This window comes from Ammospiza nelsoni, chromosome 4 (assembly GCF_027579445.1).
Source record: "Ammospiza nelsoni isolate bAmmNel1 chromosome 4, bAmmNel1.pri, whole genome shotgun sequence".
Taxonomy (NCBI): domain Eukaryota; kingdom Metazoa; phylum Chordata; class Aves; order Passeriformes; family Passerellidae; genus Ammospiza; species Ammospiza nelsoni.
The window spans coordinates 31483482-31497791 of NC_080636.1; the positions used below are offsets into that span (position 1 = coordinate 31483482).

The 14310-nt window shown below is 36.8% G+C and overlaps 1 protein-coding gene across 2 annotated transcripts in view; it reads left to right on the forward strand.

The window, feature by feature from the left end:
- Positions 1 to 14310, forward strand: part of FAT1 (FAT atypical cadherin 1) — a 101937-nt gene that overhangs the window by 61348 nt on the left and 26279 nt on the right. For both annotated transcript variants that reach the window (XM_059469765.1, XM_059469767.1), the window contains exons 8-11: positions 5895 to 6170; positions 6384 to 6594; positions 9067 to 13134; positions 13734 to 13930. In XM_059469765.1, coding sequence (XP_059325748.1) covers positions 5895 to 6170; positions 6384 to 6594; positions 9067 to 13134; positions 13734 to 13930 — 4752 coding nt within the window. The remainder of the gene's footprint in view (positions 1 to 5894; positions 6171 to 6383; positions 6595 to 9066; positions 13135 to 13733; positions 13931 to 14310) is intronic.

A 14310-nucleotide genomic window follows, 5' to 3' on the forward strand; every position in this document is an offset into this window, starting at 1 on the left:
CTAACATTCAAAAAGACAGCAAGAGGCTTTTCCATACACACTTTCCCCCCCACCACCAAAAATGCATTCAAAGATGCCATCATACAGGGTGTTGGGGTAGCCTGGGGACTAGGCAAGGCTTAATATAGGGCCTTGGTGAATGCAGATAGCCTGTCCAGTGCTGCTGCTGGCATAGCTGAATTTATGCACATGTCCTGGGCTGCCACAGTTGAAACATAATCTGCATTGTCTTTTAGAACAACCAAGAATGGGAAGGTCAGAAAATTACTTTAACCCTCACCCCTTCTTTTCCTCTGAGTTATGTGATTCATTTAGTTCTTCTTGGGGAATGCACAGTGTACTTTTTGTTCCTTAAAAGAATTTGTTATTTTAACATTTTGTAAAGCTAAGTGATCATTATAAACATTTACCCCACAGCACTCTTCTCCAGAAGAACTGGAGTAGTAGTCTCACATTTGTAATTTCTGTGATTGCTTTTCCTGTGATTGTTTTTCATGTCTTTCTCTTTCTCTCTCAGGCTTGGCAGGATCAGGGACTGTGGTTTCTGTTACAAACAAGCACAAAGGCTTCCTTTGCCTTGTCTTTCTTTTGCCCTACTCATGGGACAAGGGCAAGTTTTACTGTTGTTGTTGGAGTCTCAGTGTGGTGTATTAGATTGTGGAGTGTGGATTAGTTCAAACTCTGCAGCTGTTGGTGCATGATCCTGATTTTAATTGATTCTCTTATCTCCCCCATAACTCCTGGCCCGCCCAAATGCACTGATCTGTTAAAATAACCCTCAGGACTATCCCTCAAAAGATGCATTTCAGATCAGGCTTAAATTAGGAGGTTAAAAATGTTGATACAAAATCAAATTTGAAGGTGTGATTTATGGCTGCCAGTGTGTAAACTCCATTACTCACTGCAAAAATACTGATGATTGAAGTTTAAGTGCTGATGTGGCATTGGATTCTTCTAAGAGCTGATGAACAGTTAAAATGGAGTGACAGGCAAAAGAAATTCTGAATTCTGAGTGAATACATGAGGAACAACAATATGCCACACAGAGCTTTTAGCTTACAAAGTAATTGCTATAAACACTGGATATAACCAATTTAGCAGATCTTGATTAACAGCAGAGTAAGTAATTTTGCATTTAATTTGAAAAAGGAAATGGCATTTGCAAGAAATTGGGGAGGGGCACAAGAAATGAAAACCTTACTGTGTAAAAGCAGTGTATTGAATCTGACTTGAAACTGGAAGGCATTTGCTGGCCTCGGGCCATTAACATCTGTAGAGCATTTGACTCTTTCAGGACTTCAGTTAAATAGCTTTTTTGAAAAATGAAGCCATAGTAGGCGTGGAGTCTATTAGAATTTTGCATGCATCTAAATGCCAAATGCATGAGGCAAAACAAGGACAAACAAATTCCAGGCCTACAGTAGTGGTGTTTGACATGATGTTAGAAAATACTAGTGTCAGGCTTGGAAGGATTGCGATTAAAAATAAAATAAAAATACAGAAATTAAATGACTAAATCCCACAAGTCGGCATACCTATGTACGCAAGCAGAAAATGTTATTCACAGGCTCTAAGTAGTGATAAATGAACTATTGAATTGATTTTGGGGGGAAAACCAAAAGAAATGGTCCTGTTTCTAGCTATAGCCACTTGCAGTCATTGCTATATATATAAATTTCTTTCTTTGAAAGTAATATTTCAGATGGCTTACAGCTAATTGCAGCATTTTACCTATTGTTTTGCTATTGCAGAATATTTAATGTTACTTTTTTGCAAAATCTATATGGACCTGATACTTTGGGAATGAATAATCTTAATTTACTACGTCTTTGCTTGTAATTTTGCCTGCAATTACATTGCTCTACAGAGACAGAGCTGGAATGAAGTTATATCATCTCTGGATAATACAACTTTTTATTTATGAAAATTATATAAACATGTCAATGTAACTGTAATGTAATTATGGGACAGGAGTAGATTTTAAACTCCACACAGAATCAGTAAATGAAAAATGATAGTAAAGTAACCTAAAATCTAAACATTATGTTTAAATAGTTCACATTGAGTATGCTTTGTCAATGGCACGTATCACTTCTTAGTAGCAATCAGTACATCCCTATGCAAATTTAGGTTTCACCTGTCAGATTATTAATAGATTTTAAGTCCTTCCTCCAAGTAATCCTGCTTTGTTCTCTTATAACCAGTGTACATTGCTCTCAGTGGGATCTGTGGGAAGAAGGCAGCTGTGCAACACAGCCCTTGCATATTTTTGCAAAATAAATGAAGTTTCTTTAGTTCCAGAGCATTTTTTTTCAAAGATCACATTGTGGTCTGCTGATGTTAAGCTTTTCTATATTGTGCCTCTTTAATGTGCAACTCTTTCTTAAAAGATAATATTAGCATATTTCGTTTGAATTGAATCTTGTCATTTGATTGAGAAATGTTCAAAAGCTAGTTTTATTTTATACTGCATGTTATGTTAGAATTACGCAAGTTCTTCATGTGTTCAGGCACACTAAACCATATTTTTCTGTATGGGTCTTTAAAACTGCACTCACAATTCTTTCTGCAAGTGCTTTCCATTTAACTTCAAGGTCTTAACAGTTTACGTGAAAATTTGGTCCTCTTACAATTAAAAGGTAATTGCACATCTAGCACTTGTCACTTAGCCTCAGTAAGAACTCCTGAATTGAAAATAGGGTTTCCTTACTAAATTTATTTAGTATTTATTTAATAGTTCACATTGGAAAGAACTCTGGAGTTCTGGTTAAAACTCCTGGTCAAAGCAGATCAAACTGCAAAGTTGACCAAGTTTTTCCGTGACTTGTCAGGCTCTACCTGCCTGGGTTGACTTAGCACAACACCTGTCCCTTGGACTTGCTTTTATACTGATGTTTAACCCCTCTCCTGGAAAAAATAGTTCTCTTAAGTCTAGTTGTATTTTCTCTTATTGGAGCTTGTGGGTATCACCTCCTGTCCTTTCACTGAGCGCCTCTGAGAAGAGTCTGGCTCTCTTTCCTTGCCCCCCCTGTGGAGAGATTGCTTTTCAATCCCCCCTGATTTTAATGACCTCTCTCTCATTGGATTAGTTTCATTTTGTCAAGGTGTCTCTCCTGTACTGCAGGAGTGGAGGTAGTGAATCTACCTTCCCACCAGGGAGTGTCAAACAGAAGGGGGCAATTCCTTCCCCCTGCCCTTATTAAAGCAGCCCAGTGTGCCAAGTTAGACGAGTTACCAAAAGGGAACCCATCGGGTCACATCATGCTTGTCCACCAGGATTTCTGCAGGGGCATAAAGTAATAACGTCACTGAGAGAAAAAGGAATCCTAGAGTGTGTAGATAAAACTCTTGAGTTAAAAAGAAACTTTGGGTTTTGCATACATTTAAAATGACTGCACTAATATATGAAGTTGTGTATTTGTGGTGTTTGTCAGTGTGGAGAAAACTGCATCCAGGCAACTGGTGTGACAAGTAATGGAATACCTGAGCTAATCATTTGTAGTGACTGAGTCACTATGTTTATTTCTTAGCAATATTTTTTTTAATAATTTATATTTAATAATGTTGTACATTTTGAGGAGCTAATCCTTATCTGTTTACCCCAACAGTACTTTTTGGAGGATTTCTCCATATGTGTAATTTTAATTGCTTCACTAGCTAATACCAGATTTGATGCCAAATCCTGATCAACAACTCACTTTTCAGTTAAGCTGGTTCATTGGATATATGGCTAGTACTGTAGGTACTGATGCTGGTTTTAGAGTCACTACATTCCTGGCATTTAACTTAGTTGTTTGCATGGGGATTTTTGTGGTGCTCCATTCTAGTAATGCTATTTTTCTTTATTTGTTTTGTGTACTACCAACAGCACAGGTGGCCATGTCTTCTGCTCCAAAGATTTGCTTAACAGAATTGCTCTGTAGTTGCACACCTTCTCACTTCCAATTTTAACCTATGTTTCTGTGTTTCCTCATTTGGAAGTGGAAATAGACATGAACTTAAATAGAGATTTTAATTTAAATTCATTGCATTTTACACCTCATCTTTTCACTTCGGTGTTTTGGGTTTTTTTTTATGAGTCTGGCCTTAATAGTTTCTTGGTGATGGAAAGTTAATAAAATAATTGGTGATGAGTTCATTCTGAAAGCACATTATCCATTAATGAAGTGTTGTAATTGTATAGGGCCTTTAAAACTTTCATTTATGCAGAAGTTTTTTTGTAGTTTGAATTGTATTGAGTGTTGGGGCCTTATATTTTTTTTAATTGTTTGTTCATCTTCATTTAGTATAATTTTTAATTTTCCTGAGCACAGTTTTTCAGTGAGCAGCTATTTTTACTCAAATACTTTCTAAGTGTATTAGACCTTTTTGTCTTCTTCCACGAGGCATTATAATGTATTTCATTTATACAAAATTTTGCTTTATTGCATCCTGTTTAATCATGACAATGTAAAAAGATCACATATTTAATGTAATACTTACTCTTCATTTTCCAAGTTAATTTGTTGTTAATGTATTTAAAAACTTGTCCTAATATGTATCCTGGATCACGTACCATTAATATTTCTCCCACTGAAAGTCAATATTTAGTCTAACTCTTCGTTTCTTTTCTTTAATCAGTTTCTGATCCGTGACAAAACCAAACTCCTTAGTCTCCATAGCAACATCTTGCAAGGGATTTTATCAGTGTGCCAAACTATTCAGTTTTAGAGTAAGATGCTAGTTTTGCAAGGTTGACATTTCTTCTTCCTGTAGCAAGAGCCCTAGCATTTCCTAATTATTTGACACTATCAGGATTCATCTAATTTAGTTTCTTCTGCATGCAGTTTGATACCTTGTCTAAATTACACCTGCAGACTCCACCAGTTAGCAATGGAAAGCAGTAAGTGTCTCCAAAGAGTAATTTAACCCACTTACAGAATTGTAAGTCCCTATTTTAAAAACCTGTTTATATATAGCCCTTAACAAATGTGTACAAAGCTCCTAACCTTTGGATGGATAGAAGCATGGCTGTACGTGCAGCACATAAAGAACCTGAATTTAGCTGTGTGTTGCTGGAGCTTTGCTGTCTACTTGCCAACTCCTTTGCATTCCTGTTACTTGTCTGGTGTTATCACTGTTGCAGGAACAGGATCGTGGCTGTCTGTCTCACCCGTTTTATACAAAACTTTGGTGCTGTGTAAAGCAAGTGGGGCTGCAGGGATCTCGTTTGGCTCCAGTGAGCAATATTATACAAAGATGCAATTTGAAGCATCAATAGATTTAATTTAACTGTAACTTCAGAGAAATCGTGTTGGTGACCAGTGAGCTGTGCTGAAATTGGGCTACATTGCTAGAGAATAGTAAACAAAACCACCTGCAGTTCTTCAAAATAATGCACTTTAATGGCAATTGCACCACTTCTCTATTCTTGCCTATGCTTGCAGATGTGAGGGGCTGAAAGAGGACTGGTTTTATGTGAGGGCAAGGAGGAGTATTATGCATGCACTGCCTTGAGAAAACATTGCTTAAAATTGTAAATTTGCACTCCAAAGCAGTACTTTTACCTACTCTAGGATCCATATTGTATATTTTAAATTTTTAATTCCAAAATTAACAAGGAATTTTTTTTTGTCTTCCTTTGGACAAATATTATTCCCTTTAAGATGTCTTATCTAAGATGTTTCCGGTTGTATAGATTTCTTGTTTGACTTTAAGGAAGGTGAGGCAGATTTGGCTTTAGTGACATTCTTCTTCCCTACGCATCTTGAATCTCTCCTCCTCTCAGCAAAATAAAATTGTCTTGAGGTGGTATTACTTCAGTATGATGGTCTAATTTTTAATAAAATATCCTCCTTTCATTTCTTTTTACCAAATGTCATCAATGTTTTCCCTTTCCCGTTGTATCATTTCAGGTGTACATCAAAGTTATAGACACAAATAATCACAGGCCTCAGTTTTCTGCTTCAAAATATGAAGTCGTTATTCCTGAGGATACCTTACCAGAGACAGAAATTCTGCAAGTCAGTGCCACAGACAGAGATGAGAAGAATAAACTGATTTACACTATGCAGGGCAGCACTGATCCCATTAGTCTTAAGAAATTTCGTCTGGACCCTGCAACTGGCTTCCTTTATACCTCAGAAAAACTGGATCATGAGACCATGAACCAGCATATTCTCACAATAATGGTGAGTACGCATGAGATTTCTTCTGTTGTGAGTTACACACGGATACTTTTTAATGTCCTTTTAGTTTGTCCCCATAATTCAAACGCTTATTTGTACCTTCAATTTTTGTGCAGTCTTTGACTCTGTGGCTGATTGCACCTTGAATTACTGCTAATGTCTGGTGAACTACTGAAGTTCCAGTGCTAATTCCTGGCGATGTGCTGACTGTTGCAGGTCCGAGATCAGGACGTTCCTGTGAAGCGCAACTACGCCAGGGTGGTGGTCAATGTCAGCGACACGAACGATCACGCCCCGTGGTTCACCAGCCCTGCCTATGAAGGACGAGTGTATGAGTCAGCAGCTGTTGGATCAGCAGTGCTCCAGGTTACAGCACTGGATAAGGACAAAGGAAAAAATGCAGAAATTGTTTACTCTATTGAATCAGGTATAGTCACTTTCTTACATTTCCAGTCTGTTGAACTCCCTGATGGTTTTTCAACTGTAGATGTGTGAAAACATATTTGTGAAAAAAGGGAGATAGTGCAGGTTTATGTGCCATATTTTGAGAGATGTATTGAAGACACAGCCTCAGAGTATTTAAAAGAAAATAAAAAATATTCACCTATATCCTTTAGTTGTTTATGTTTTCCTCTAGATACATTTTGCGTATTTTAGGAGTAGGGGAAGAAAAAGCCATCTTGGAATGCTCAAAAGGAGTAATTTCTTTAGAAATTACAGAATCTGTAATTTCTGTAAGAAATCATTCCATTCAGGTCTAAAATTGCATTCTATTTTGATATTGTAGGTCTTATTTTCTGTGGCATAAGCAAAGCAAGGATTTGATGAATTGAGTAAGAGCTTGAGACAAGTGCTTTTGTGTTTAATATAATGCAGAAGTAAGGAGCTCAAAATAACTTAAATATGCATGCACCAAACTCCTATAAGGTAATTTTTTTAATAGATGCAGCAAAGAAGGGGCCGCTTGCTATACTTCCCTGTGGCTGATTTTAGTAGTGGGACTGCTATTCTAACTTACTAAAATATCTGAGAAATTCCTTAAGAGTTCGTCAGTTTGGCATTAAGACTCCTTCCAGATTGCAGGCCAGAAGAGAACTGCTCCTTATTTTTAACCTCAGTACATCTTTCTGAACTTGCTTACAATAATGTGGTTCAGATTGTGGCAATTTTTAATATTAGAAATCAGGATGACATGGATTGAGTTCACTTACCAGACAGAAGTAGATTTTGATTCAGTCCATTAAATCTGAATTCATACAAGTTTGCCATTATCAAGGTCCTGAGTTTTATAGGTACCATGACTAGAAAAAAAAGAGTTATTTAAATTTCACTCCTTATGTGAAATACTGTTTTCAAGGTAAAAAATAATTTAAATAAAAAATCCCAGTAACAAGCATAAGAGACTATATATTAAAGAGGACAACAACAGGCAAAAGGTTACTCAGTTTCTGTTGCATGCAAAGTGATATGTGCTTTTTTTAAAATTTTACATAAATTGCTGTGTAAAGGATAGGAATTATTTACTATAAATATTTTCCTTTATTTCCCCAAAGTGCTGTTTTCATGTGAAAGCACACTTTAACACTGTATTAAAACAAAGCTGTGATTATGATACTCTGACAAGAATGAATGGTTTTGAGTGTCTCATAACTTGCTTAAACTACATGAGATTTTTCTGTCATTTCTAGAAATATGACATTTACTAAGCAAGGCACCAACGTCCATGAAATTTTTCTCTTTCCTTCCCACTTTGTTAGTCTTGTTTTCTGAATGCCAAACAATGGCAAGAAAAAATGTGTGTGCCTGCAGTCTAGAATGAAGTAACATGCTGTTCTGTTCCTTTCTTCTAGCTTTTTGTAGGAGTAAATGTAAGACCTGTAAGGTTTATTTTATAGGATGGTGATCTACTGGGAGGTTAAAGCATTATAATTGATATTCTAGGCAAATGGAAGGAACATTCCTTAAATGCTTGTAATGGCTGCTTAGATATGTAATGGGATATTCTAAGAATGCCACTGTGTTTAGAGTCTGCTCTAAAAAACCCGAAAATACCCAACCAAAAAGAACCAACAGTGAAAAAAAACTCAAAACACAAAACCTCCTTCTTGCCTACTTGTGTGCAGAACTCAGAAGTTTTTAAAGAATTTTTTTTCATGCTGAGATTATGGCTTTGGTAATGTCATTTTTTAGGTTAGTAAAATGTTAAATCTTAGCATATTTTATACATAAGCAGGGTCTTGTATGCAGTGTAGTTCATCTGTATATTTCAAAATTTGAAGCAAATAAGTGTTTATGTTAAATGGCAGCTGGTTCTTCTCAGCAGGCATTATTTTTCTTCTGATACAGTCACAGGGAATAACTTGTCTGTGTATCAATAGGAAATTAAGAGAGAGGTAACTATTTGTCCAATTTAAAAAGTTTGGTTTTGAATCAGTCATTTAAACAATACTTGTATAAACAATTAAGATTCACAATTGTTTGTTACAACCCTTCTTTTTTTCTCATCCAAAACATTCCAGTTGTTTTAGATTATAAAATGTAACTTTTATTCCACTAATGTTAACTTCTGAATATAAGTTCCTTTCAGCTACAGCTGATGTTTAAGTTTGCTAAAGGAAAATTTTTACATTAATTTTCAAGTCCTGGATGGCTTTGCTAACTATATTTTATGCAATATTCCCACAAGTAAAGTTAGAATTACTGCCAGCTCTTGATTACAGAAAACTTTCCAGACAGGATAACAAGTGTTTATCAAGCAAAACTAAGAAATTTTCATAGTCTCTGTTCTGTCTGCTCATAGTCTCTGTTCCATCTATGTCTTTTTAAGTATAGAGCTACATAAGCAGTCATCCCTTAAATTCTGTATTCCTCTTTTTAATTGCTTTTTCTTTCTTCACAGGGAATATTGGAAATTCCTTCCTTATTGATCCCATTTTGGGTATGATTAAAATTGCAAAGGAATTAGACCATAGTAACCAGGAAGAATACAACCTGATGGTAAAAGCTACAGATAAAGGACATCCTCCAATGAGTGAAGTGACCTCTGTGCACATATTTGTTACAGTTTCTGATAATGCCTCACCAAAATTCACAGCCAAAGAATATTCTACAGAAATCACTGAAAGTGCCAACATTGGCAGTTTTGTTGGAATGGTTACAGCATACAGTCAGTCTTCTGTAGTTTATGAAATAAAAGATGGTAATTCAGATGATGCCTTTGCTATCAACCCCAACTCAGGTGTCATCATTACTCAGAAGATACTTGATTTTGAGACTTTGCCTTCTTATGCTCTTACTGTGCAAGGAACAAACATGGCTGGCTTGTCCAGTAATGCAACAGTTTTGGTACATCTTCGGGATGAGAATGACAATGCACCAATTTTCATGCAGGCTGAATATACAGGACTCATCAGTGAGTCAGCTTCAATTAACAGTGTGGTTCTGACTGACAAGAATATCCCATTAGTAATTCGAGCTACAGATGCTGATAAAGAATCTAATGGTTTGCTTGTTTATCAAATTGTTGAACCATCTGTGCGCCAGTATTTTGCCATTGATTCTAGCACTGGTGCCATTCGGACAGTAATGAGTCTGGACTATGAGGAGACAAATATTTTCCGCTTTTCAGTGCAAGTACATGATACGGGCATACCACGTCTATATGCGGAATATGCAGCTAATGTTACTATTTATGTGATTGACATCAATGATTGCCCTCCCGTGTTTTCAAGAGAGCTATATGAGACATCCCTTCTGGTTCCAACTTATAAAGGCGTGAAAGTCATCAGTGTAAATGCCACTGATGCAGATTCAGGCATTTTTTCCCAATTAATTTATTCCATTATTGAAGGCAACATTGGAGAAAAATTTTCAATAAATCCTAAGACTGGCGATATAACAGTACAAAACACAACTCAATTAAGAAGCAGATATGAATTAACTGTGAGAGCATCTGATGGCAGATATGCAAGCACTGCATCTGTAAAAATTAATGTGAAAGAAAGCAAAGCAAGCCAGCTGAAGTTCACACAGAGTTCTTACTCTGCAACAGTGCAGGAGAATTCCACAGAGGCAAAAACAATAGCTGTTGTTACTGCTATAGGGAATCAAATGAATAAGCCTTTGTTTTACCATATTCTAAATCCAGACAGCAGATTCAAAATAAGCCAAACTTCAGGAGTCCTTTCCACAACAGGAATACCATTTGATCGTGAACAGCAAGAATCTTTTGATGTGGTCGTGGAAGTGACAGAGGAAAATAAACCATCAGTTGTTGCACACATTGTAGTTAAAGTCACAGTAGAAGATGTAAATGATAACGTTCCATTTTTTGTCAATCTTCCATATTATGCTGCTGTTAAAGTAGACTCGGAAGCAGGCCATGTTGTTCAACGTGTGACAGCAGTAGATAAAGATACAGGCAAAAATGGAGAGGTGCGTTACTATCTCAAAGAACATCATGAACATTTCCAAATTGATCCTACTGGTGAAATCTCCCTGAAGAAGAAGTTTGAACCAGACACACTAAATAAGGAGTATCTGGTCACAGTAGTGGCAAAAGATGGAGGAGACCCTGCATTTTCAGCTGAAGTTACAGTCCCAATTACAGTTATGAGTAAAGCTATGCCAGTGTTTGAAAAGCCTTTCTACAGTGCAGAGATACCAGAAAACATTCAGCTCCACAGTCCTGTGGTACACGTACAAGCAAACAGCCCTGAAGGACTCAAGGTGTTTTACAGCATCACAGGTGGAGATCCTTTCAATCAGTTCACTATCAACTTCAACACTGGAGTTATAAATGTTGTCGCCCCTCTTGACTTTGAGTCTCATCCAGCCTATAAACTGAGCGTTCGAGCAACTGACTCCCTAAATGGGGCACATGCTGATGTGTTTGTAGACATAATAGTGGAAGACATCAATGATAATCCTCCTGTGTTCACAGAGCAGTCTTACATTGCAACACTTTCTGAAGCATCTGTTGTTGGAACATCTGTTGCACAAGTGAGCGCTACAGATGCCGATTCTGGAACCAACAGGGGAATTTCCTATCACTTGGTTGAGGATAATAGTGAAAGTCATGACTACTTTCACGTAGATAGCAGCACTGGACTCATTCTTACAGCAAAAACTTTGGACTACGAACAAATTAAGCAACACAAGTTACTAATAAGGGCCATAGATGGTGGCATGCTGCCCTTGAGTAGTGATACTATTGTAACTGTGGACGTAACTGATCTCAATGATAACCCGCCTCTTTTTAGCCAATTGCTTTATGAAGCCAAAATTAGTGAACTGGCTCCTCGAGGACATTTTGTGACATGTGTGCAAGCCTCAGATGCTGATAGCTCAGATGTTGGCAAGCTGGAGTACTCCATTCTGACAGGCAATGATCAGAAGAATTTTGTTATTGATAGTAAAACTGGCATTATCACCATCTCAAACCTACGCAGACAGACACTGAAGTCACATTATAATCTTAATGTGTCGGTTTCTGATGGTGTCTTCAGAAGCTCAGCCCAAGTCCATATAAGTGTAATCAGTGCCAACATGCACAGTCCTGTTTTCAGCCAGAATGAGTATGAGGTTGAACTAGCTGAAAATGCTCCACTGCATACTTTGGTTACTGAAGTTAAAGCAACAGATGAAGACTCTGGTACACATGGCCACATCACTTACCACATTGTAAATGACTTTGCCAAAGACAGATTTTATACAAATGAGAGAGGGCAGATATTTACCTCTGAAAAGCTTGACCGTGAAACTCCAGCAGAAAAAGTAATTGCCATTAGTTTAATGGCCAAAGATTCAGGAGGGAAAGTTGCTTTCTGTACTGTTAATGTCATACTTACAGATGACAATGATAATGCTCCTCAATTCCGAGCAACAGAGTATGAAGTAAACATTGGGACTGATGTTCCACGGGGTACTTCGGTCATTAAAGTCTGGGCATCTGATGCTGATGAAGGTACAAATGCAGACATCACATATTCTATTGAAGCAGAGTCTGAAAACGTAGAAGAGAATTTAGAAATTGATTCATTTTCTGGTATAATTACTACAAAAGAAAGCTTAATTGGTTTGGAAAACGAGTTTCTTACTTTCCTTGTTAGAGCAATTGATGGTGGATCCCCCCAGAAAAGGTCAGTTGTTCCTGTCTATGCTAGAATACTCCCACCAGAAGTGCCTACACCAAAATTTTCAGAACCATTTTATTCTTATACTGTCTCTGAGGACATTCCAATTGGAACTGTGATAGATGTTATCAAAGCAGAGCATAATCAGACTTTGGTATATAGTCTGATTAAAGGGAACACTCCTGAAAGCAACAGAGATGACTTTTTTGTGATTGACCGACAGACTGGAGAGTTGAAACTTGAGAAGAACCTTGATCATGAAACAACTAAGTGGTACCAGTTCTCAGTTCAAGCACAGTATGCAAATGAAGATTATAATGTTGTTTCCTCAGTAGAGGTTAGCATTCAAGTAAAAGACACAAATGATAACAAACCCATTTTGGAATCCAACCCATATGAAGCATTCATTGTAGAAAACACACCAGCTGGAACAAGAGTCATACAGGTTAAAGGAACTGACTTAGATTCCGGACTCAATGGGCAGGTTACTTACAGCTTGGATCCTTCTCAAGAGCCTGACATTATAGAATCTTTTACCATAAACATGGAAACTGGCTGGATTACCACTCTGAAAGAACTTGATCATGAGAAACGAGACAAATACAAGATCACAGTGGTTGCATCGGACCGGGGTGAAAAAATCCAGCTGTCTTCTATGGCTGTGGTTGAAGTTACTGTCACAGACGTGAATGACAATCCTCCACGGTTCACTGCAGAGATTTATAAGGGAACAGTCAGTGAGGATGACCCTCCTGGTGGGGTAATTGCCATCCTGAGTACAACAGATGCTGATACAGAAGAAACCAATAGACAAGTCTTTTATTACATCACAGGTAAGTCTTTCTGGGTAATGTCAGAATAACTGTTTGAGTGGTGCTGGAATGATGGGAGATACAGCTTAATCTTTGAAGAGATTGGAAAGTGTTTGAAACCATAGAACTGCAAAGAAAGAATGTATGTGTCTTAATATGAATTTTAAAAACTTCAGTGGAAAAATGAATTTTAGTTGGCTTTGTTTCATGTGTGCCTTGCTTAAGATGCCTTTCTCTGTATATTATTTATATATCAAATTTTATTTTAAAAACTGTACTTAGATTAGAGATGCAGTTAAAGAAAAAATGCATAAAAAATCACAAAATAATAGGCTGTTAATTTCCAGTGGAATATTTTATTATCTATTTATTTATTATTTAGTGTACGTCATGATATGATGTTTTCTATAATGCTACCTGAATTTCTAAATTAATTTTTATGGATTTTTTTGGCCACAGCTGAATTGGTTGTGTGAGCATCTACTGACAATTTCTACCTGGGAAATGAAGCTGTTTCCTCATAAAGCCACAGAAAATGCCTGCTTTTTTCTTTCTTTTTTTTTTTTATTTTCCTATACCTTAATTTTGATAGAGTAATAGTATTTCTTTTTATATTTCAGGAGGTGATCCTTTGGGACAGTTTGCTATTGAAAATTTACAGAATGAATGGAAGGTCTATGTCAAAAAGCCTCTGGACAGGGAAGAAAAGGATAATTATCTTCTAAATATTACAGCTACTGATGGGGCCTTTGCAGCTAAAGCTGTGGTGGAGGTTAAAGTCCTTGATGCTAATGATAATAGCCCTGTTTGTGAAAAGGTAGGCAGAGTCTCGTATCTTCCATTACCAGCTGCTTTCATACATAAAATTTACATTTTCTCTGAAATTGCTTCTCAGGAGACTGATAAATAGCTGTTCCTTTTAAACCAGTAACAAAATTTGGACTACTAAGATAGATTGCTATTAAATAAAAGATACTTCACAGACAGATTTTTTAAAAATCCAAAGACAATTCATTGACACTCAGTGGATATTTGAGAGATACAAGAAGAATTGTAGTACATTTCTCCTATGTTAATTTTTTTTCCAAAAAGAATTATTTTAAGCTGTAGCCATCATCGTTTATATGCTCTGTTTTATGAAAGAAGCAAACTTTTAAAGAAAGCTGAATCCCATTTCTTAGTTGAAGTTTGTGAATA